At 39.6% G+C, this 24,712-nt stretch overlaps 1 protein-coding gene across 1 annotated transcript in view; it reads right to left on the bottom strand.

Annotated features, from left to right (window-relative positions):
* The window catches only part of LOC143882885 (uncharacterized), a 62,736-nt gene that overhangs the window by 28,288 nt on the left and 9,736 nt on the right, over window positions 1–24,712 (bottom strand). The window contains exons 6-13 of the mRNA XM_077386273.1: window positions 14,321–14,688; window positions 13,120–13,136; window positions 9,690–9,826; window positions 8,980–9,274; window positions 5,656–5,706; window positions 3,500–3,692; window positions 3,293–3,398; window positions 648–882 (exon numbers count right to left, since the gene is read on the bottom strand). Of these exons, the coding sequence (XP_077242388.1) occupies window positions 648–882; window positions 3,293–3,398; window positions 3,500–3,692; window positions 5,656–5,706; window positions 8,980–9,274; window positions 9,690–9,826; window positions 13,120–13,136; window positions 14,321–14,688 (1,402 nt within the window). The remainder of the gene's footprint in view (window positions 1–647; window positions 883–3,292; window positions 3,399–3,499; window positions 3,693–5,655; window positions 5,707–8,979; window positions 9,275–9,689; window positions 9,827–13,119; window positions 13,137–14,320; window positions 14,689–24,712) is intronic.

Raw genomic sequence — 24,712 nt, 5'->3', positions numbered from 1 at the left:
ACTCCATTACGAAAATAGGTGGCCATTCACATTGCTTCTAATTCGATCTTTAATGAAAGGGTGAAGCACAGAGCTCGACTATCATTTTGTGCAGAAGCAAGTGGCTTCCAAGACCATTACTACACCATTTATTTGTTATACTTCCTAGTTAGCCATCATGTTCACTATAGCAAATATACAAGCTAGTTTCCGTGATATGATATTTATGCACCAGCTTGTGGGGGGTGGGGGGGCTGGCTATAGAAGAATAGACGATAGATAGGACTATCACTGTGTACGACTGGGAGTTCTTGGACTTTTTCTAGTTCGTCGAGTTTAAGGATGGAGCCTATCATTATGTACAAAGGATGTTCTTCGGTTGTTTAATGTATGAGGAGTTTACATCACTGGCCCACCACCTTCCTTTTCAGTTTTTGTCGGTGAAAGGAATAAAAATCTGATGGGTTGGGTTATCCAACCCCGCAAACACATTTAACCTCTCATGACCTGTTCTCTCCTCCTCTCCTGCTTCTTCCTTTCTTGCTTCTTCTGATTTCTTATTTGTTAATTTCGTTCATTTTCTAAGATTTATATCAAGAGGAAATCATAGTTTAGATTTGAGTTTTAGTATAAGCAGACGAAAAAAGCATTAATTCGTATTGCCTTACCATTAAGCGCTTTAAAATGAATAAATCATTGCTGTCAGGATCAGTAAAACAAAGATGGCTAGATGAATTAGCTTGCGAGCTCATGTTATATGGATCCAAACGCAGATTATTAACAGAAGAATCTTTATTTTTGTGCATCCAATTCAAAGCATCGACATTTTGAGAGCAATTCCGTTGAAAAGCCAACCAGACCTCACCAAATGATCCACGATCAAACCTTCTCTTCAGTGTATACCTAAGAACAAAGAAGGTAACAATCTTCAAAATGATTATGGCGAATATAAAGAACGAATAGAAACAACCATAATACATTAATGACCCAGAAATATAAATTCCAATGTATGTCATCTAATATGATACTCAACAGTGTGAACTAGTATATAAATTGACACTCTTAAGCACAGTTACAAAATTCAAATTCAGGAATAACTCAACAAGGCAGATGTTTGAAAAATACAATAACCTGTGTTAAATACATACGGGTGAAGATAGAGTATTGCGAGGATCTGGTGTGAAGATCCTCAAATATGCAAAAAATCTTAGGATTTGGATATGGCAAGCCAAGAAGCAGCATGTGCATAAGATGAGTGTAGCGGAGATGCGAATGCTTAGATGGATGTGCGGCTACACAAGGTTAGATAGAATTAAAAATGAAGACATTCATAAAAAAGCTCGGGGTGACACCAATTGAGGAGAAGATGAGAGAGCACCGCTTAAGATGGTTTGGACAAATCCAACGTAGGGCTTTGGATGCTCCGGTGAGAAGAGGCGACTCATGCCAAATTGATGGAGTAAAAAGAGGTAGGGGCAGACCGAAAACAACTTGGGTAGAAACAGTGAGGAAAGACTTGAAAGCTAGGAACATAACAGAGAACATGACCTTGGATAGGATAGAGTGGAAGAAAATGATGCACGTAGAAGAACCCAACTAGAGCCAAGATTAGAGCCGTGTAGATTCCTTTCACCTTCTTCATGAAATTTTCTAAAGGATTCATTTAGCCGACCCCAACTAGTTTGGGACAAAGGCTTTGTTGACTTGAGTTGATTTGGATATGACAAGGATCTGATATGTCAGTGTGAGATATGGGTAAGAATCCTTTAAGAAGATGTTAAAATACTTGATACTAAACATGATTTGGGTAAGAATCCTTTAGTTTACACTAAACATGATCTGTAAATGTACACACTTCTCTTACATACTATTTTATTTTTTATTATGCAGCTGTGTATCAGTATATAAGTAATGCCAATTCATATTAGATGGGAAGGAAATAAAGTCATTGAGATTTCTAACTACCATACCAAGTCATGACCCCTTCCTCAAAGAATCATTTCAAACATAAAATAGATGAACATGTGGATAGAAACTATCAACAACAATTTGAGACTTTTTTCTTATCATTCTTGTAAAGGGTCGGTGAGGGGTCTGGAGCTAGATAAACTCTGGGTTTAAAAAAAAATACCCTCTCTTTGTCTATACCTTCAAAATACTACTATCAGAATCGCTTCAGATTTTTATGCTTTGGATGTTGACATATTCAGGTAAAGACAAAGAAAGGCATTCTTATAAAGAACATAGATGCTGATAGCAGCTGCCTTGGTTTAGTTAATTTTCTTTTATTGTCAATTTATGAATCTATTGACATATGAGAACAAACTGATGAGACAAGTGTGAATCGAGTGCTGGAACCAGGCTGAAGCTGACGGTGGTGGCTTCTTAAGATTTTGCTAAATTCCATTTTCTTCACTCACCATTTCTTTGAGAACTTTTGACGAACATTTGCGCGCGTATATCTTTAAAAAAAGGAAACAATACATAATTTTTTTACTATGATGATTGATGACTCCCTCGATAACCATTAATAGTGATTGTATGACTTACTTTAGTTCATATATTGCGACACGGATATCAATGTTTTTTTTTTTAAAGCTGGAATTTTATTAAAGAAGTCAAAAACAAAACAGGGATATCAATGTTGTCAGAGTGAGTCATTGGCTTGCATATTTCAGATTTCATCCTTGTAAAATACATGGGCATGCCTTATTATAACATCGTAGTTTTTCTGAAACCACGACAATCTTTAATCTTTTCATCAGCTAAGATACCTAGTATCGTTCATTTGTGTCCTCATGATGATAAATTCAGTACCCATAGTACTGCAAATCAGGTCCCTAAATGAAGAACTAGTGGGGGCCTTGCTAGTAGGTTCACCAATTAGAACTGAATTCTAGTCAAGAGAAAAAAAGAAAAAAAAAAAAAAAATAGAAAGTGTAGACAGGCTCTTTCCTTTCTTTAATTAATAAGGGAGATATCCAAATAAAAAGTAAAGCACCCAAAACTAGAAAGAAAATCTTAAAATTGAAAAGAATAATGTTAAATCAAGCAATAGGAATTGATTTTTGTGAAAAAATAACCAATGAAGGCGCCCTTGTAGATGGGTTTTTGCAAGGGCACCCTTCATTCTATCATTCCTCCTTTTTTCAAACATTTCAATATCAAGATATTATAAGCCTAACAAAATCTTCCATGGCTAGACATCTTAAAAATCGTAAGCCAATCGAAAGCCATATAATAAACAAATTTATCTACTGTTAGATGTATCATAGAAAAGGACCGATTAGAGCAGAAAAAAAAAAAAAAAAACCTTTCAAACCCTTCCTGATTTGTACATTGGCCTTTATCACCTTCCATATAAATCCCAAAGAAGGAACACAAATTTCTGTCATTATATAATTCAAAAGGGAATTTACCTGAAATCATATACAGAACAATTAAGCGTCTTCAAAAAAACCCTAACCCTAATTAGGGTTTAGATTTATGCAGAAAAGCAAAGGAGACAAAAAAATAATACCGGGAAATGGTATTTTAATGTCGTAAGCACATGTGATTCGGTCCTCTTGATGATTCTTTCTGCCATTAAGCATAAGGAAGGTCGATGATTCTGAAGATGAAATCAGAACAAAGAAAAACCCTAGAAAGAATATTTTCTGAGCCATTTGGAATTTTGGAATGAGTTGGAAAAAAATGCCTTGTCCGCATGTAAAGGAAATTCAAAAAAAATGGAGGCAGAGAGTTTCTGAAGGCTATTTATAGTCCCCCTAACAGGTTTTGATAAGTGGACGAACTTATCTTGTCTTTTCTATTTCTTGTTGGCTGTTAGGAGATTTCGGGGAATTGTAATAGACATTGACAGCTGGTTAATTAATAAAAGACAATGTGAGTTCGTGTACTTATCAAAACATGGTAGTGGGGATATCAACATCTTTCGTGAATTGGGAGGAATGATTCAGTGGATCGCAAGCTCATTGTAAATTTGTAATACAGCAATAGGGTCTTCTAACCACAGTAGAGTGGGTCCGACCTTTGATTGATCTGGACCGTCTAGTTTATAGGTCTTGCTTTGGATCATAATTAGAAAGAAATCCAAGGATCAATTCTTCCCAATCCTCAAAAGCCAGCAACTTTTGGGTTAGGCTAGGCCCTTTAAACCACTTAGGATCGTAATATTCCACCACCACGCTCTGCAACAATGCATTTTCCATAGGTTGCCCATTCCGTGGTTCGAACACAAGATGTTTGTCTCATAATAGTCCTTCGTCGTAGCAGTCCTTCATGGATGATGACAGTAGGGGTGCAACTCGGGTTGGGTTGGGTCCGGTTGAAGCCGACCCGACCCGATTTCCAACTCGACACGATGAACCTTTTTTCCAACCCGAACCCGAACTCAACCTGACCTTTAGATGACAGCTATCTCTCACTAATTGGTCGACCCGATTTCCAACTCGACCTGATGAACCTTTTTTTCCAACCCGAACCCGAACTCAACCTGACCTTCAGATGACAGCTATCTCTCACTAATTTGATGACCCACAATGGTATCCCGAAACGGGTGCAACGTCTCCTACAAATAATTTATTTAGGTAAACTCCAAACATTAGCACCTTATAAAGGAAAGGACATATTCTTCGTTGGAAATGGTGCTTCATTACCTATTGCACAAGTTTTTATTAGGTGACCGCCCCTGAAGTCCCGCACGGGCGGTTCGACCCTAGATATTTGAAGCATGACACTTTTTAAGAGGCTGCTATAGAATCAAATATCAAGAGTGGCACTTTTTCAGGACCACCCACGCGAGACTTCATGTTAAAAGGGGGGCGAATGCGTACCGGAGGGTGGGTGAAAATATCATCACCCTTATTCATTATAACAAGAAAAACAGTGGGGTCCACAATTTTTGAGTGATCCAATCCATTCATTCGTTGGGCCCTGATGTAGATAGGATGTGCCCAGAAATTTTATTTTGAAAGATGGCAAATTTTATTAATATTAAGATCGTAAACAGGACCACGAGTCCCATCTGCTTTATAGAATATTAACAAGTAACGACCCAAGCATACCCGAGCCAATTCGAAATACAGAGACTGAAATAACCTAACCTACTACTCTCTTCCTATCCACCTTTCGTCTTTACAACTGCCATAACGATTTTGTGCGGTCACATCTGCATCTTTTTTAAGACTCACCGGTAAAACAACTTTTCTAACATGGACCAAGGTTGCACCCTAAGCTTCAAAACTTCTAGATCTAGCGCAACCCTCCAGGAGGGACTAGCAACTAGAATATGGATGTGCCCAGAAAATCTTCTCCACAGGCTGTTCCTAACCCTTCGATTTTAAAGTTACTGTCTGTCGTCCGTTGTGTGCTGTAATAGTAATTAGGGCAGTGATAAATCGACCCCCTATGTCTCTTTCTCTCTCCTATGCGTTAGAGAGAGACACATAGGGGGTCGATTTAAGATATCTGGGGGTCGATTTATCACTCCCCTAGTAAATATTATAAGTTGCATTGTAAAGAAGAGTTTAATTTAACACTTTTTATAAGAAGAAAACGGGAAACAAAAGTACTAAACGATTTAAAAAATAATGGAAATTTTTTATTGATGGGCAACAGTTTTTCATATTGAACTGTGACAAAAAAATACCTATTTCCCTAACACTATTAAAGAACCTCTATAGCTTCGTTGGGAAGTTCCTTCCTCACAAAAGCTTCAATGTATTCCTGCAAAATACACACATTTTAGGAAATGAGGATAAATACACACTCAAAAACCATCACATGCACAAATAATGGACATGACTGATGAAATTTCAGGAAGTGCTAGAAAAAGCATAAATACACTAAAAAACCATCACATAAATAAACAAAGAATCACCCCATAATGATTAAACAACATCGAACACAACGTAGTGACCCATGTCTATTTAATATATGCCAAATTTTACATGCAACTCGTAGAATTATGAATACAGAATACATAGAGCAGATTTCACATGAAATTCATATAAATATAATTATATAATACATACTGGAATAGTATACCACAAATACACTTGCGGTTTTGATTTCGGTATGTGTTTCCATGGGGATGAAAAATAAAACACTTCGGTTGTTTCGTATCGGTTTCAGTGGAAATTTAAAACCATGCTTGGTAGTGTCTTACTACTCGTGCTTGCCCTTGCCATCTGTCTAATTGGAGAATTACACTATCTTGTTTTAGCTGTCCATGGATAGCAATTCTTGTTGCATTTTCTACAAAGATAATCAGTGTTTGTCAACCCCTTAGCTTAATTCATTTCCCCTTTTACCCCAATATTGTTTGCAGCAAATAATTTAGAGTTTAGAGATTAGACAAATAATAGGAAAGAATGAAGCTAGAGACTGATAAACCAACATAAAGGTCACAACATGAAAGTCAGCAACAAACACTCTGAGCCAAGGAAGCCCCCTACCAAGGAGCAGTTGTTTCCATCAAAACACAAATGGCAATGGAAAACCATGTCAAGTCAGACATAACCAACTAAATGCCCACTATGAAAACTACAATAATTGCTTGGAGTCAACAACCAGCAACATCAAATGTTCATATGCGAAACAGTAAATAAAAAATTTCTGGGTTATGGTCGAGTTCGGGATTTTGGTTGTCTAAATGGGTATTCCTTTCCATTTTTGGAAAGTAAATGAAAGGCTAGCAAGAAAAACACCCTGACCTAGTCTACTCCTAGAGTTGGGGCCTAAAGAACTTAGAAAAAGCTTTTCTCGAATGTTCTAAGATTGAGGCAGAGCTTGCCCAATAACAAAGGAGTTGTTCTAGAGGCTAGATACTCCTTTAACAAGAGCATCCTCCCCAGCAGCCTCATGCAAAATATGGTTCAAGAGATCCCTATGCGATTAAGGAGACTACTGCCCTCCAGAAAAAAGAAAAATCTCATTGATGGCAAATGTTCATGTAAATGAACCTAGGCTCCTCTTCAATTCCCACAAAATGGTATTCAAAGGAATTTCATACACAGATTTGGACAGACAAAAAGATTCATAAAATATCTCTCCACATTTCAAGAAAAATCAAGCTTGATTTTATTCTCAAAATGAAATATTTAGATGAAGTTACCAAATTATTAGAAGAACCAAGAACAAGACCTATAAAGCCGAAAATACATTAACCAGAAAACTTCATCCAAATCTAACCTTTACAAGCTTCCAAGACTCAAGCGAAAAATTTCATTAATTGTTCGGATCAAATCTCGAATTTCATCCAGCGTGTGTGAAAGCCGCCATGGGCCCAAGCATCGGTTCGTTGCCCAAGCAATGGCATTGGTCGAATCCCCCTCAACGATGAGAGGCCCAAGGTTGTGATTAACATACCAATGTAATCCAAATAGAAAAGTCCACGCTTCGGCCTCGTTGGCATTGCAAATACCAGCAAGGCCAGAATAAAACATCACAAAGGTTCCATTTGCATTCTGAAAGAGACCGCCAATTCCCGCCGGTCAGGGTTCCCGAGCGAGCTCCTATCAAAGTTGAGCTTAATCCATCCATCGGGTAGTGTTCCCATTTAGGGGATATGGAGCATTTCTGCCTGCGCTCGTTGATTATCGATAATCAGTTGCATAGTATTTCCTCGGTAGAATAGGGTATGCCCGCCTTTTCCTTTGACCATGCAATTACCGCAAGTTTGATATCAAAAGCCACATGCTGCCAATGTCTTGACTTTTGAAGGAAGATTCGATTGTTCCGTTCATGCCATATGAACCATATAATAGCGTAAGGTAATGCCATCCACATAGTATTTCCCAAACATCCCTGAAACGTGCCACCCCAATTCAATAGGACTTTCGTTATGCTTTTGTGTATTACCGTGGAAATACTAAAGAATTTGATTGAGCTCATCCAAATTGAATGCGCAAATGGGCATCAGAGTAATAGGTGATCCAAGGTCTCCTTTGCGTCACGACACAAGATGCACCAGCTAGAAAGGCTGAAACATCGCTTTCTAAGGCGACCGCATGTATTTATACAACGGTGGGCTACAATCCAAGCGAAAGCCACAATTCGCAGTGGGATGTTGGATTGCCAGATCTTTGATCGCCAGGATGTTGCTCTTGCACCATCACACATCACATGAAAGAAGATTTCACCGTGAATTCGCCCTCCAATTCCGATATCCAAATCCATCGATCTTCCTCAGTTGGTGATAGATATGTGGTCGTGAGCAGTTGTAACAACCAGTGTTTAAAAACTCCTTGACTCGGCAAGGAACTCGCCCGAGTCGACTCCTTTTTACCTCGGCCGCATTCCGCGTTTCACCACATCCGCGTTCCGCGTTTTGCCTTACAGAGTCAATAAACTCCTTTGACTCTCCCGAGTTATGACCTTGTCAACCGTGTTAACCGCGTTCTTGGCCGCGTCCGCGCCGAGTCAACAAGGATTTTTCTTGGCCGCGTTCCGCGTCAAATCCGCGTTTTTAAACACTGGTAACAACGATGTGAATGTTGAAATTTCGTCATCCTTGAGGCTCCGACAGAGTCTGATATCCCAAAAAGAACTTACCATGTTCGTTCACCCGTGCCAAATACTCCGCCACAATGGCAGATTTATCTGTAGCGAGTCGGAATATCTTGGGAAACATGCACATAAAGGTGATTTCCCAATCCATAAATGCTCCCAGAAACGTACATGCTCGCCTTTTCCAAATTTAAATCTAACATGGGGTGAGAATGAATCCCGTGCTTTACATACCGAGCGTCATACACCCGATCCCATACCGACCAATGGGCTTTTACCTTCCCATTCCCCCCCCCCCCCCCCATCCACATCCATATTTGTCCCCGATGATTTTATGCCATAGCGCCTCCTTTTCGATGCCAAATCTCCATAGCCATTTCCCCAACAATGATCGATTTCGGAGTCTTATCCGACCAACTCCAATACCACCAAGCTTTTTGGATTTGCAAACCTTCTCCCATTTCAGCAGGTGCTTCATGTTCTTTTTACCTCTTCCTTATTTTCCCATAGAAAGTCCCGTTGGATTTTTTCAATGCGCTTCACCACCATAGCCGGAATCTTAAAGAGTGACATGAAGTAGACAGGCATATTGGATGATGCCGCTTTGATGAGTGTTATTCTACCACCGAATGATAGGTATTTCTTTTTCCAGATTGCCAATTTCCTATCAATCCTTTCCACAGCTATGTCCCATAGTGCCGCATTGGGGATACCAATTCCCAACCGAAGTCCAATATAGGTTATTGGTAATTGCACTTCACGACCTTCCAGAATCGCAGCATGCCTACTTACCACTTCCGGTTAGAAGTTTAGGCCCGCTATAGCGCTTTTATTGAAATTGACTGCCCGATATCATTTCGAATCCCCAGAATAAACGCTTGAGATTTGTTAACCCATCAATGTCGTCCCTTAAGAATATAACGGTAATGTCTGCAAATTGCGGATGTGTTACCGTCGCCGAGTTTCTGCTCGCTTTCATTCTGACAAAATATTCCATTGCTTCTGCCTTTTGTAACATTAGACTCAATGTCTCAGTTACCATGATGAACAGATACGGTGAGAGAGGGTTGCCTTGTCTCAGTCCCCTGGAGCTAGTGAAGAAGCCTTCCGGACATCCATTTATCAAAATAGAGAAAGAAGGTGCAGATACACAGGACATAAACCATCTTCAACCATTTCCTTCCGAATCCAATACTGACCAATCAACATGATCATAAGCCTTTTCCAGGTCAATTCTAGCAACAATGCCACTCGTACCCTCCCTTTCTGCGATGTCAAGGATCTCGTTTGCAATAAGAATGCCATCAAGTATTTGGCGATCATTCACAAATGCAGCCTGAAATTTCGATATGATATCACCTATGTTGGAACTAAGATTGCAAGAACTTTTGACAGTAGCTTATACAGACTGTGTTACCCAAAAAAAAGCTTATACAGACTGTGTATCAAGCTGATTGGTCGAAAATCCTTTAGTTCAGTTGGCCCCTCCTTCTTTGGAATCAAAGTTATGAATGTAGTATTTGCCCCTTTGTTGATGATGCCCCTTTCATGGAATTCGTTCATGAACGCCATTATATCATCCTTCATAGTATTCCAGTGTGTATGATAGAAAGACATCGGGAAACCATCAGGACCTGGAGCCATATCCTTCTTTAGCATTGTACGAGCATTCTTGAACTCTCAATGGTAAAGCACATTTCCAGCCATACCAATTTTTGAGGTTGTATTCATTAAAAGTCACACCCGTGAGCCTCGGGCGCCATGTGTACTCTCTGATAGAGCTTCTAGTAAAAAGAAACAATGTCTAAATCTGCCCTTTATCGTCCACCAGATGCCCCTCCACCATTAAACAATGGATCACATTGATCCTTCTGCCGTTATCAATTTTATGAAAAACACAAGTGTTCTTATCACCTTCCTTAAGCCATATCCCGCACAATTTTAGCCGCCAACTGATTTCTTCACGCCGAATGACCTCTTCATATTCCAATTTCAGTGCCATTCTTTGCTGAGTCCAACGGTGTTTCTTCTTCTCTGTTCTCCAGTAGGCTCAACTCCCCCGCAATCTCAACCTTACGCTATTCACTTAAAAATTTAAGCCTTTTAGCCCATTCCATAATTTTTGTTTTGGTAGCCTTCAATTTGCTACAAAAAACATATCCCTTCCATCCTTGATGTGAAATTTCATTCCACCACTCGCGATTTTTCTGTTCAATTTCATCACATTTTCCCCCCTGAGATGAATCTATTGGTAAGATGATTAGACTTCCCAGCTTCTCTCTTTACGTATGTGATTTGAGGTTGATGCGCTTACCACAAGGTGAAATCTCTCCTCTTACAGTTTCTAACCTCATTAGACCTGATTTTATCACCGATGCCTCTTGGTCAGTTACCCTTAGCCTGATTCTTGAGACTGCTTTCTATATATAGGTTGTTATTAAGCCCTAGTGCCATCTTTCTTTATTTTCATATTGTAACTAGCCCTCCATATATATATATATATATATATATATATATATATATATATAGAGAGAGAGAGAGAGAACGGTTTCTACACACAAGTGTAGATAAGTTATCTACACACTAGCTTAAAATACAGTGGAGGGCATATTGTTTGGGTGATCCAAACCATTCATTTGATTGGCCCTCACATAGATAGCGTGTCCACAAAAAATCAGCTCCATAGGATCATCTCAACCCTACAATTTGTGGAGTTAAAATGGACGTGTATAAACCTTCACAAATCTGTCCATTTTTTGCCTCCACGGTTCGAAGGGTTAGGATGATCCTATGAAGCTGATTTTTTGGGCACACCCTATCTATGTGAGGGCCCATCAAATGAATGCTTTGGATCACCCAAATTATGTGGGGCCCACTGTATTTTAAGCCATTGTGTAGATAACTTATCTACACTAGTGTGTAGAAACCGTTTTCTCATTATATATATATATATATATATATATATATATATATATATATATATATATATATATATCTTATTCCTCATATGAGGAAAAAAGGAGTGTACGGTCGACCGCACCAAGCTTAGGTGCGGTCGAGGGCCCCAAACTCATGTGGGCCCACTTTGTTAGGATGATCCAAAGCATTCATTTGAAAGGCCCTTACATAGATGCGGTATGTACAAAAAATCAGCTCCATAGGATCATCCTAACCCATCCAAAAGTGGAGGGCAAAATGGACAGACACCATTTGCCACAAATATGCCCATTTTTGCCCTCCACTTTTGGAGGGGTTAGGATGATCCAATGGACCTGATTTTTTGTACACACCCTATCTATGATGGGGCCTTGCAAATGAATGGTTTTGATCAGCACAAAAAATGTGGGACCCATGTGTTTGGGCCCTCGACCGCACCTAAGCTTAGGTGCGGTCGACCGCACAATCTTATTCCTCATATATATATATTGACATCTTTTGGTGTGAGTTGTTATTGCAAAGCATGTTTGGATAGATTTTAAGCTTTTGATGAATCATCTCAATGGTTAACCCTAACACAATTTGCTTTCTTATCGAATGCTTGCTCTGATTTTGAGATTCGTTGCACTACTTTACTTTAAGGTTGACACATCAAGCTCATAAAACGTCTTCGGAATAACCCGTGAACCTTTGGGTGTAGACCAACAAACTTAAAATCACTCTTATTTTTAATTAAAGATCACCAAAATTTCCCTAAAATTATATTATCCACTACTGAGTTTTATCTTGAACAAAAACTTAAAAAGACCCCGACAACTCAATGTCGAAAGATAAACACTTCATTTTTCTCAAACTAGACCCACAACTTCAAACCGAGCTGATCTAATATTAAAATAAATTTGGTGTTACCATAATTGTTCTAAATAAGAATAATCAAGCCTTTAAACCATCTAGAATCTAGACCCCAGCCTCGTGAATCCATATTTGAAGGATATAGAGGGTTTGTGCTGCATCATCAAACTAGTAAACACTAAAAAGTGAGACAAAAACTAGATACTAACCAACCCTCAGACCTGGGGATGCTAGAATTATTCAAAATAAGAGCAAAGCAATATTTGACTCTCACATATGACAGCCTCAGCTTAACTCTAGTTGTGATCATCTACTGGCCTAAACAGAATTGAAGTATCGCTTCTTAGAACGCCATACAAATAATCATAACACCTAATCACATATTGTGCTCCCATGGGGCACAAACTTCAATCCTAGAAAATACTTAAATACCACAGATTCCACACAAAAATTGGCCAAAACACTAAAACTACAAAGTTGGCAACTTTCCTAATTCATAAAACCCACACAAAGACACCGGAAAGTTCCAAAAATCAATAAAATGATAAAAAAAAATTATAAAACCCAAACCAACACCTTTTTTGTACTTTTGAATTTGTGAGGCATGTGGAACCCCTAAACCAGCATGACATTATGATGACATCACTAACCTATGCTAAACTCGCCCCCTTTTTCAATGTGGCAGTTCTGTCTTCCTTTTGGTGTCAGATCTTGTTCAACTAGTGGGCCCTTCTGAATATATTTTTATAGATTTGAGGACTAGTACCATTCAAAAAAAAGAAAAAGATTTGAGGACTAGATAACATGATATAAACTTATAAAATTAATTCCACGGTATACAAGATCAAATGTAGCAACTGCACAGCAAATGAAGTAATTGTATAGCAGAATAAACTCTTGCACCATATACTTTCATCACAGTGAAAGTTGAATAATAAACCTCATGCACAAAAAACTCAAAGGCTAATTGTTCCAAATTTAATAATTGTCAAAAAAAAAATTTGGAAAATGACAAACATTGGGAAAGAAACAGTGGAGGGTGAAAAGCTCACTTTGTCTTTACCAATAACCTGTTGAAAATTTCCCTGATATGAGTGTAATGTTACATTGGTACAAGGATTGAACTGAAGGCATCAGCAGCTGAACAGAATGAGAAAACATGACCAAGTCAGAACTGTTAAAGTTCCATACAAACCAACCATGATCAAGTTGACTAGAAAAATAAATGCTACTAACAGTAAGCATTAAGTGCCAGGAAAAAGAAAATTAAGACAGGAAGAGGTGTATTCCATCTTTTTGTGGGTAAGATGGGATGTAATGGGAAACTCGTAAAAAATTAATTATTTTCCAGTCACTTGGAAAAAGAGAACTATGTTCACAATCAGAACTATTATGGAAGCTTAGAAAAAATTTCAAATCAAGTAAGCAACGATAAGTATATTGACTCGTATTACAAGGTATGATATTTGATGCTAACAATAGAACAATAGCATATTGACTCCTTGACTTCCACTTTATTGTTACACACATTCGACTTTCAAACAGTATTCTTTATTGATCACAGAAACATAAGCACTTGGAACAATGAGAGGTTTCATTACCCTGAATGGGCTTCTAATCTAATCAAGAACTACCGACTTTTTTTATGACATAGGGTATCCCCACCCCAATTTTTAGGGTGGGACTATCCCCTACGGATGAGCGCAATCACCCGTAAACCACGCGCATCGAGTAACCCCGAGGGGATTTGAACTCGCGTCAATGGGGAGCATACCCATGACTTTAAGCCAAAGAGCCACACCCGTACGGGGGGTTTAGAACTACCAACTTTCCCAATAACAATGTGAATAATGTAGAATTCAAATAGAATAAAGAAAGAACCTTATAAATACAAAATTCAGTGCAACTAGAAGTGTAACCATTGGTGTCAAGGGTTCAAACTTCATCCTAATATATTAAAAAAGAAAAAATGTTGCCACAAGGCCTTGAAATATATGAAATGAGAGCTGAATTTATAACTTGTGTACACAGATAATCTTACCTGACTCCGTATGAATAAACCTTTGTAATCCAAAATATGGGTCATCAATAAGTACTTCCGGATCACAACTATCCTCTAGTCGCGTGCCAGAAATACCAGTGGATCTCAATGGGACCACAACAGCGGCAATGTTGTCCATGCTGCCTCTCTCAAATGCAGTGTTTACTATGCTTTCAGCCAATGATTGCATGTCTGTAGAAAAAAGTTCTGATGTTTCATTGTGTTGCCTGTGTGCATCCCATACTATTTCGCATACATCCTGTGTGGTCATTTTCTCAAATACCCCATCAGAGGCAGCAACAAGGTAGCTATCGTTGCTAGTTAGAGGTCGCCAATCCGTCACCTCAGGTTCAGAAATAACACCATAACTGACAATAACCATGAGTAAAGCACAAATAATAACTTCAGAAACTTAATTGTTTTATAACAGAAAGAAGAAAGGAAAACATAGAACTATGCAAATTTTTAACTTTATCAATGAAAATCCATAATAACTCAAAACAAGAAATCTACACATGCTACGAGAAACTGATACTGAAATAGCAATCACAGAACAATAATTTTAACCATATAAAAAAATCATCCATGGTTTGGCAAAATGTATTGCATAAAATGATTGCATGAAAAGAAAGGGCAAGGGAAGTTGAAGAGGAACAACAGGCCAACAACATCATACCATATGATGATAAAAGAACATATACAAAACATAAAACAAAAAAAGAGTAATAAATGGCTACCAACACAAATCGGAATTCTAATATTGAATTTAGACTTGTTATTTTTTGGACTAGAGTTATTCTCTACTTTAAAATTGTCTTTACCATTGACCTTAATCAATGTTAGAAAGAGATTTGCTCGAGTTCCGAGAGGGTGGAGACTGTTACCCCTAGCTGGAGCCCCCCAGATCATGGTTGGCTAAAACTGAACTTTGATGGCTCAAGCTTTGGTAATCCTGGATCGATCAGAGTGGATTTAAGGACTCTAATGAAGCGGAAGTTAGGGCCTTATTGCAGGGTATCAGACTAGTCTGACAATACTGTACTGGCTAAACTCATTGTGGAGGGGGTCTCCCTTAATGCTATTAGATGGATGGATGGGAGTCATTCCCATCATGGAGATTTGTCCCTCATAGATGAGATTAGAGACAGGGTGGAGTTCTTCCCGGTTCGCTTTCTGCATGTTCGTAGATCGGCCATGGGAAGGCCGACCGTCTAGCTCATGAGGGTGTTGATAGATTGAGTATTGTGAGCTTAGACGAGCTTCCACTTTAATTTTGGTGCATGCAATTCTTTTCGTTTCTGTTTTTGCTCTCATGTTTGAATTGTTCTGACCACCATGGTCACAGGCCCTTTTCTTACGTAATAAAACTAACCAGTTCAAAAAAAAAAAACATAAAAAAATCACAGGTTTCCAATTACTTTAAACTCACATCTTGTGCTTTATCATTACGAAATAGAAGCAGATAAATAGACACTATAAATATAGTGGAAAAAAAATAAAAAATTACAAGTTTACAAATTGCATACTACGAACTAAAAGTCAAACAAGCATCATATAGATATGAAATAAGGTAACTCATACATGAAATAACAATTTACAAGCCTTGCAGTGTTAGCTGGGTAGAAAGGAAGAACAAAATAGAAGATGGAATATGAGTATAATTGTGACAAATTCACACTATATGCAAACCACAAAATGTGGGCAGCCTTGGGGTCAAATATCTATGGCAACTGTTAGAATAAGCTTATGTAGCCTAAGGGCATTATGGTCTTTTCATATATTCTTTTCATAATAAATATATATGTGTGTGTTAGGGCAAGTAGGCTAACACACAACATTTCATTCTCAAATCTCTTTGTTAACATGGTATCAAAGCCCTAGGGTTTCTCGATGCCCTAGGGACCTCCATTGAAGACCTCTTGTCTTCCTCCATTGAAGCCCATGCCCATGCCCTAACTTCTTCTTCTTTTTTCTTTCTCCCTCCCTGCGCGCCCCCCCGGGAAACCCACCTTTCCCATGTTTGCCCCCCTGGAACCCAACTCTTCACTGTTTGCCCCCCTGCGCGCCCCCCTGTGCCCCCCCTGCGCGTTCTCCCTTCTTCATTTGTAACATCTTTCCCCATCTTCTTTGACCTATAAGACTAGTGTTCTTCTCTTCTAGCCGTCGGGTGTTCATGCCCTAAATCTTCCTGTTACATTTCTCACCTTTTTGGTCGCGGCTCCGCTTTGTTACCTTTTTCTTTCCTTCCTACTTGATGACTTAAGCTTTGTCTCTATGTTTCATTGTAGTTCCACAAGTATGAGGCTTCGTGCTTGTTCTTTCGGGGTCCTTCCGGGGGATGTTTGTGGTTTTTCCTTCTGATTGTTTATCTTCGTGGTGATTTGCTTGCCTATATTTGGTTGCCCTTTTCTGTGGGTGTCTGTGATTGTTGTGGTGTGTCTTGTCTGGTCTGCTTCACCCACATCCCATTTGAGTTTTGGTGTTTATTATGGCCTTGCCATCAGCTTATTCCTCCGGTTCATTTCCGGTGTCGGTGACCTCTATGACATCCATTAAATTGGATGGTGCTAATTACCCTGCCTGGAGTCGTTCTGTTCACCTCTATCTGCGAGGTCAGGGCAAGTTACGTTTCATCACCACGGATCCTCCGAATCCGAAAGATGTTGGGTATGATAAGTGGAGTCAGGAGGATGCCCAGCTTCAATCTCTTCTCTATCAAAGTATGGAACCAAAAATTGCGAGCCACATGCTATTTCTGGATACATTACGGGCAATCTGGTTGCGTGCTGAGACCCTCTATTCCGGCAGCAACAATCTCACGCGGATTACTGATGTTTATAGTGACTTCTTTCGTATCTCGCGTGGAGATAAGACTGTCGCTGAGTACTATTCGGATTTTGTTGGTCTTTGTGAGCAGATTGATATTTATCATCCACCATCCACCGACCTTAAGGTCTTGGCTCAACAGAAGGATGAGCTCCGTACTACTCGGTTTTTTTATGGCTTAGGGCCTAAGTTTGTCCCTCTTCGGCAACAGATCCTTGGGTTAGGCACGCTCCCATCTTTGGATGAAATCTTTTCTCGCGTTCAGCGCGCTCTACGTATCGATCCGGCTATCTCTGTTGCTGGTGACCAGTCGGCCTTTGCTGCCCAGTCTCGTTCCTTTCGGAGCACTCGTGGTAACGGTCGTGGTCGCAGTCGTCTCGGCCTAGGCCGTGGCTTTGGCCGAGATTCAGGGGGAGGCCGTACTTATGGGGGTCGTGGCTCACGTTATTAGAGCATTGTGACATGAAGGGTCACACTTTTGATTTCTGTTATGATCTTCATCCCGAGTTGCGTCCCGCTCGAGCCGCCCACTTCGCTTCTGAGACTTCTGTTGCCCCTACTCCTGCTACCTCAGACACCATGGTCGTCTCACGGACTGAGTATGAGTCCCTTTTGCGCCTACAGGAGAAAGGGAAACAACCGGCTGCTCAACTTGCCATAGAAGGTAGCAACCCATCTTGCTCCCTTAGCCACTCCGCTTCCTGGCTCATTGATTCTGGTGCCTCTCATCATATGACTGGTAACAGTACACTTCTTAGTTCCTTTACTTCTTGTGCTCCTACTAAGATGGTCACCTTGGCCAATGGGACTCGATGTTCTATTTCAGGCACTGGGACTGTTACAGCCACATCCCACTTATCCTTATCATCTGTACTCTGTGTTCCTACTTTTCCTTGCAATCTTCTTTCTGTTAGTCAGCTTACTAATCGCCTTATTGTATTTTTCATGACTTTGCGACTAGGAAGAAGATTGGCTCGGGGCATGAGACAGATGGCCTATGCTACCTGGATGATGCTATCACTCCCACGGCGTTTAGTACCTCAGCAGATTCCTTTATGTGGCATTGCCGGCTCAGTCATCCTTCTCCTGAGCGTCTGCAGCGTTTTTCAGTTGTTTCTGGTGTTATTAGTCCTTTTCATTGTGAGTCCTGTCAGTATGGAAAACACCATCGTGTTTCCTACCCGTCTCGTTCTGTTAGTCGTGTTAGTGGTCCTTTTGAGTTAGTACATTCTGATGTTTGGGGTCCATGTCGTACTCCTTCTATGTTTGGTGGGAAGTACTTTGTTATTTTTGTTGATGACCTGGCTTTATATAATAAATGATCGTTCTGAGGTGTTTTCTACATTTTGTTTATTTTATGCTGAAATTACAAATCAATACTCCTGTTCCCTTAAATGTTTACGTACTGATAATGCCCGTGAGTATTTTTCTGATCGGCACGGTTTTCAGGAGTTTCTTTCTAGTCATGGAACTATTCATCAGTCGTCTTGTGCCCACACTTCACAACAGAATGGCGTTGCCGAGTGGAAACTACGGTATCATGTAGATATAGCTCGCACCATTCTGTATCAGATGCATATTCCCAAAGCTTTTTGGGCTGACGCTATGCTTACAGCCTGCTTTCTGGCTAATCGTCTACCCTCTTCAGTTCTTAGCAATCGGTCCCCTTTTTCGGTGTTACACCCTTCTGGGGATCCGTTTCCGTCACCTCCCAAGGTGTTTGGGTGTGTTTGCTTTGTTCAGGATCTCACCCCAGGACTTGATAAATTGGCCCCAAGGCCAATCAAGTGTGTTTTCCTGGATTATTCACGAACCCAGAAGGGTTACTGATGCTACAGTCCTCAGCTTCGCCGCAAATTTATCAGTGCTAATGTCTCTTTTTTTTAGGATACTCCCTACTTTCCTGCTTCCTCTTCTTTACCGGTATCTCCTCCTCCGTTGCCATTGCCGGTTCCGGTTCCCAGTTTGCCACCAGATCCGGTTCCAAGTTTGCCACAGGATCCGGTTCAGCGTCCCTTCCAGGTATATACTCGCAAGCGTTTTACTACTTCAGTTGAGCGTTCATGCCCTGCCATCTCTTTTCAGCAAACAGGTCCTTTACCCTCATCCTCTGATGATGCTGCTCAGGTTGATGAATCTCTTGATGCCCCCATTGCGAGCCATACTCGTTCTCGTACCACTCATCACCCTATTTCTGAAGCGGTAAGTTATGCTCGGTTATCTCCTTCGTATACAGCATTTATATCATCTTTGTCCTCGATTTCTATTCCTCGCTCTGCTCGAGAGGCTATGCTTGATTCGGGACGGCGAGCAGCTATGGAGGCTGAGATGGATGCTTTGGCCAAAAACCAGACATGGTAGTTGGCTTCCCTTCCTCCTGGTGCTCAGGTAGTCGAATGTAAGTGGGTGTTCACCGTCAAATACCTACCTGATGGCTCTGTTGAGAGGTTAAAAGCCCGTCTTGTTGCAAAGGGCTTTACTCAGACTTTTGGGATTGATTATGTTGAGACATTCTCTCCAGTGGCAAAGATTCCATCCATCCGTGTATTGATTTCTTTGGCCGTGAATCAGTCTTGGCCACTATATCAGTTGGGTATCAAGAATGCGTTCCTCCATGGTGATTTGCAGGAGGAGGTGTATATGGAGCAACCACCAGGGTTTGTTGCTCAGGGGGAGTTGCAACATACCGTCTGTAAGCTTAGAAAGGCGATTTATGGTCTTAACCAGTCTCCTCGTGCTTGGTTTGGGAGATTCAGTGAGGACATCCTACGATTTGGTATGAAACAATGTGTTGTAGACCATTCTGTGTTCAGCTCTCGAAGCAAGGATGGTTTGATTCTCCTGGTTTTATATGTTGATGACATTCAGGGAATGACAAAGCAGGAATACAACGCCTCAAAGATTTCCTTCAGAATGAATTCAGCACAAAAGACCTTGGTGTTCTGAGATACTTCTTAGGCATTGAAGTGGCACATCACAAAGGGGGCTATCTTTGTCCCAAAGGAAGTATGCTCTTGATATTTTAGAAGAAACAGGTCTTCTGGGGACAAAACCTGCACAGACTCCTATGAATCCGAATGTCAAGCTTTCACCTGATCAGGGGGAGCCACTAGAAGATCCTGGTCGATACAGACGGCTAGTAGGACGGTTGATCTATCTCACAGTCACTCGTCCGAACATTGCATATGATGTTGGTGTGGTTAGCCAGTATATGAGTGCGCCTCGGACATCCATTGGTCAGCTGTGATTCAGATAGTGAAGTATCTGAAGAAAGCTCTCGGGAAAGTCTTCTCTTCAGGAAGCATAACCATTTGAGAATTGAGAGATACTTTGATGCAGACTGGGCCGGATCTTCTGCTGACCGGCGACCTACTAATGGCTATTGTACCTTCATAGGTGGAAATCTAGTATCTTGGAAGAGTAAGAAGCAGGACGTTGTGTCACAATCTAGTGCAGAAGCAGAATACAAGGCCATGGCTTACACAAGCTGTGAATTAATTTGGCTACGGTCATTTATGTCAGAGATTGGATTCTCATACTTCTCACCTGCGTCCCTCTACTGTGACAACAAGTCAGCCATTCACATAGCTATGAATCCGATATTTCACGAACGAACTAAGCATATAGAAGTGGATTGTCACTTTATTCGTCACAGGATTCAGACAGGCCAAATTCAAACCGAGTTCACTCGAACGAATGATCAGATTGCAGACATGTTTACCAAGCCGTTGAATGGAGTTCGATCGAGTGATTTATGTAACAAGTTAGGCATGTATGACATTCATACTCCAGCTTGAGGGGGAGTGTTAGAATAAGCTTACGTACCCTAAGGGCATTATAGTCTTTTCATATATTCTTTTCATAATAAATATATGTGTGTGTTAGGGCAAGTAGGCTAACAAACAACATTTCATTCTCAAATCTCTTTGTTAACAGCAACAAAACTCAACTCTGTCTTTTATTTAGTGGTGGACGGAGGCCTTTAGACTGGATGATTTTGGTCAAAAATCGGGTGGACATACTAGAAGATAAGAGCTTATCTTTGTCTAGGGGAATGGAGGACCAATGGCTCTCATACCTGGAATTCTTGGAAGTTAAAAGTTCAAAAATTGCATTGGTCCGCATCCGTTAGTGTGGGTGACGTGGCCTGACCACTTTTCACTTTGTAAATGGTGTGGAATTTTTGCACTGGCTTCGGAGTATACCAACTTTTATAAACAAGCTATAAAGAATAACCCTTACAGTTTAGTTCTTCTTTCTTTTTCTTTTTTGAAATGGCAACCCTTACAGTTCTTTACTAACAATTAACTGGAGTTTACTACTTCGCATGCAGTAAATTCCTAATATTAAGGGAAGGTTCCAATAATATGGTTTTCAATGAATTTCTTCAACTTATGATGACTCCTGGAGTTCAACATCAGCTCTATATGCTTAGAAGATGAGCACATCTGGTCATATGATCAAAAAATCCAATTCTTTGGAATATTTTATTATTCCAATTTACTTCCACATTCTGAATAGATCCCATCATAACCAAGGTTTTAAATTTCAGTTTCAGTGGCCAGGGAAATGGAAAAGTTTTGGTTTAGGTTGGAAACTTCGGTAGAAACACTGTAAAATCACGGAAACATAAGGAAACATAAGCAAATAATAGAATTTCAAGATAAAAAATAGGAAATGCTATAATAAGCACAAATTAACACTTAGAAACCATCACAAGCAAGACAACCATCCATAATGGTTTAACCATATCGAACTCCTAGTGATATGCGTGACATAGAAACCATCACATAAGAAAAACAATCGTCCATAATGGTTTCAACATCGAACACCTAGTGGCATGCGCTGTTGAGCGCGTCTTATAATGTAGTGCATACTGCATGACACACGTAATCTAAGTTATAAATTCCGTTTCGTTCGCCGTTTCATTTTGGCGACCGGAACGGAACGTTTCCGTGTTTCGTCCGTTTCGTTCGGCGTTTGTTCGAAACTTTTCGTTCCGCTGCGACTAAGGAAATTTTTTTTAATCGTTAAAAATATGAAAAAAAATAAAATAAAATCAGAAATTGTTAGAAAAATATAAGAAACAATTAAATGAACAAAATATGTAAAAGATTCAACATTCACTTAAAAGGAAAATCTTAAGTGGGTTGACTATTGCCTGACAAGATGAAAATTTTTTAGAGACCAAATTATGAGATTTTTTTATAGGACTTTTGGGATTTAATAATGTTTGGACATAATTGAATTTATGAAATTTTAAAATTAGAAAAATACCCCATTGTTTGGAAGTTATGGTTTTGACCTGACTCATTTTTTTTCAAATATTGTACTAGAAATAGAAAGTTGACTTTTTATCCTCTTAGATTTGGGTCTTGAAACTATTTTTAATAGACCCAAATGGGGGGTATTACCTTATTTACATGTAAAGTCACTTAAGTAAATGTCATTTACATGTAAAGTCACTTGAGTAAATGGACATTTACTTAAGTGACTTTACATGTAAATACTTGGAAGAAAAGGGAAGAAAAAAGGAGAACCAAGAAGAGGAAACAAGAGGAGATGAAAAAAACACACAAAACGCAGAATCCCGGATGAAACATGGCATTCTGCCTGTTTCGTCCGGAATTCCGGATTCCGGCAGAATTACGGCCGAAACGACCGGAATGGATTCCGTTCCGGATTCAAGACAGGAACCAGAATTCCAGTCCATTCCGGCCGGAACAGAACGAAATTTATAACTTAGCATGTAATTCATATAAATATTTATACATAATACATGTACCACATTTTACATGCAACTCATATGAAAATAATTACGCAACACGTACTTATATAGTAAACCACTAAAGTACATACGTTTTTTGGTTTCGTTATGCATTTTGCTTTCGATATGCATTTCAAAGGGGATGAAACAGAAATATTTTGGCCGTTTCATGTCAGTATTGGTGAGAATCTAAACCCATGATCATGACGCATCTTATTTTAAACACTCACACTCAAGCTCGAATTTAGATATCTATGCAAATCTGATTTCAACCAAGAGAATATAAAAGTGTTTGCCAGCTGATCCATAGACCTCACACAAGGAGTAGAAACTTCCTTGCCAATAATCTTTTCTGCGAATGAAGTGACAATCGACTTCAAGGTGCTCCATTTTGCTCATAAAACACTATTACTGTCTATGCAAATTGGTGCTTCGTAATAATAAATAGCTTCATCGGCTTGACAATCATAAAATCAGTCTCTCCATAAGAGTCTTCAACAATATTAAGTCAAATGCAATGTGGGACCAACACATGATACTAGACCTCTGCACCAAAACATGTAACAATATGTTGCTTCTTGATTTTCTAAGTAACAGAGAACATGACCTTGGATAGGAGAGAATCGAAGAAAATGATCTATGTAGACGAACCCAACTAGTGTCGGGATTAGACTTAGTTAATTTGAGCCGGGTAGATTCTTTCACCTTCTTCATGAAAACTTTCTAAAGGATTCATTAGCCAACCCCAACTAGTTTGGGACAAAGGCTTAGTTGAGTTGAGTTGATTTTCCGAGTAAGAGGGTTCCCTCCAACAAAACTATAATATTCAGTGGGCGAGAGCCTTTCGGGGGAGGGCGGAAGGGGGTTGGTTCTTGCCAAGTCACTACCATAAAGGAACTTTCCGACTCTAAAGTCTAAACTATTCAAGCTGCCTTCCCAATTCAGATGTCAAGGGCTGGTCCACATGTATTTCTTCCCACATACCACTAAGCACAGTTTTATGTTTCGGTTTCGGTGTCGATTTCAATTGCCACGGAAACAGAAGCATTTCAGTTTCGATTGGAAATTTCGGTGGAAATCTTGTAAAATCATGGAAACACATGCAAACGATGGAATTTTAAGATGAGACTTCAGGAAATGCTAGGATAAGCACAAATACATACTTAGAAACCATCATATAGGCAAGAAAGCCATCCATAATGGCTTAATAACATCGAACACCTAGTGACATGTGTCGCACATGTCTGGAACAATAAAGTGAATTCTAAAGTTAAAATGTGCAACCACATAAATGCATGAGACACAAAATGTGTAAAACCCTTAGTTGTCAATTTCGTGTCACTTTTGTTTCCGTGAGCATTTAGTTTTGCTCAATGAAATGGTATGTTTCAGTCACTTCGTTCCGATTTCGGTTGGAAGTTTTCGTTCCGCTACGACGAGGGAAAGTTTTTTTTAATAATTAAAAATATGAAAAAATCCCAAAAAATCAGAAATTGTTAGAAAAATATAAGAAACAACTAAATGAACCAAATTTGTAATGGATCCAACATTTACTTAAAGGAAAATCACTATCAGTCGCTGAAATGCCTGTGTTGACTGTTGACCAATGCCTGACAAGATGAAAAAAAATTAGAGACCAAATTATGAGATTTGTTTAACCGGACTTTCGGGATTTAATAATGTTTGGAAAAATACCCCACCGTTTGGAAGTTAAGTTTTAGACCCGACCTAATTTTTTCAAATGTTCTACTAGAGCTGGAGAGATGACTTTTCATCCTTTTAGATGTGGGTATTGAAAC

The sequence above is a fragment of the Tasmannia lanceolata genome, unplaced genomic scaffold, assembly GCF_043159265.1.
Source record: "Tasmannia lanceolata isolate RefF3 unplaced genomic scaffold, GAP_Taslan_0.1 ptg000008l, whole genome shotgun sequence".
In the NCBI taxonomy this organism is placed as follows: domain Eukaryota; kingdom Viridiplantae; phylum Streptophyta; class Magnoliopsida; order Canellales; family Winteraceae; genus Tasmannia; species Tasmannia lanceolata.
The sequence above is the reverse complement of the archived record's forward strand: the minus strand, read 5'-3'. Positions and strand labels throughout refer to the sequence as shown.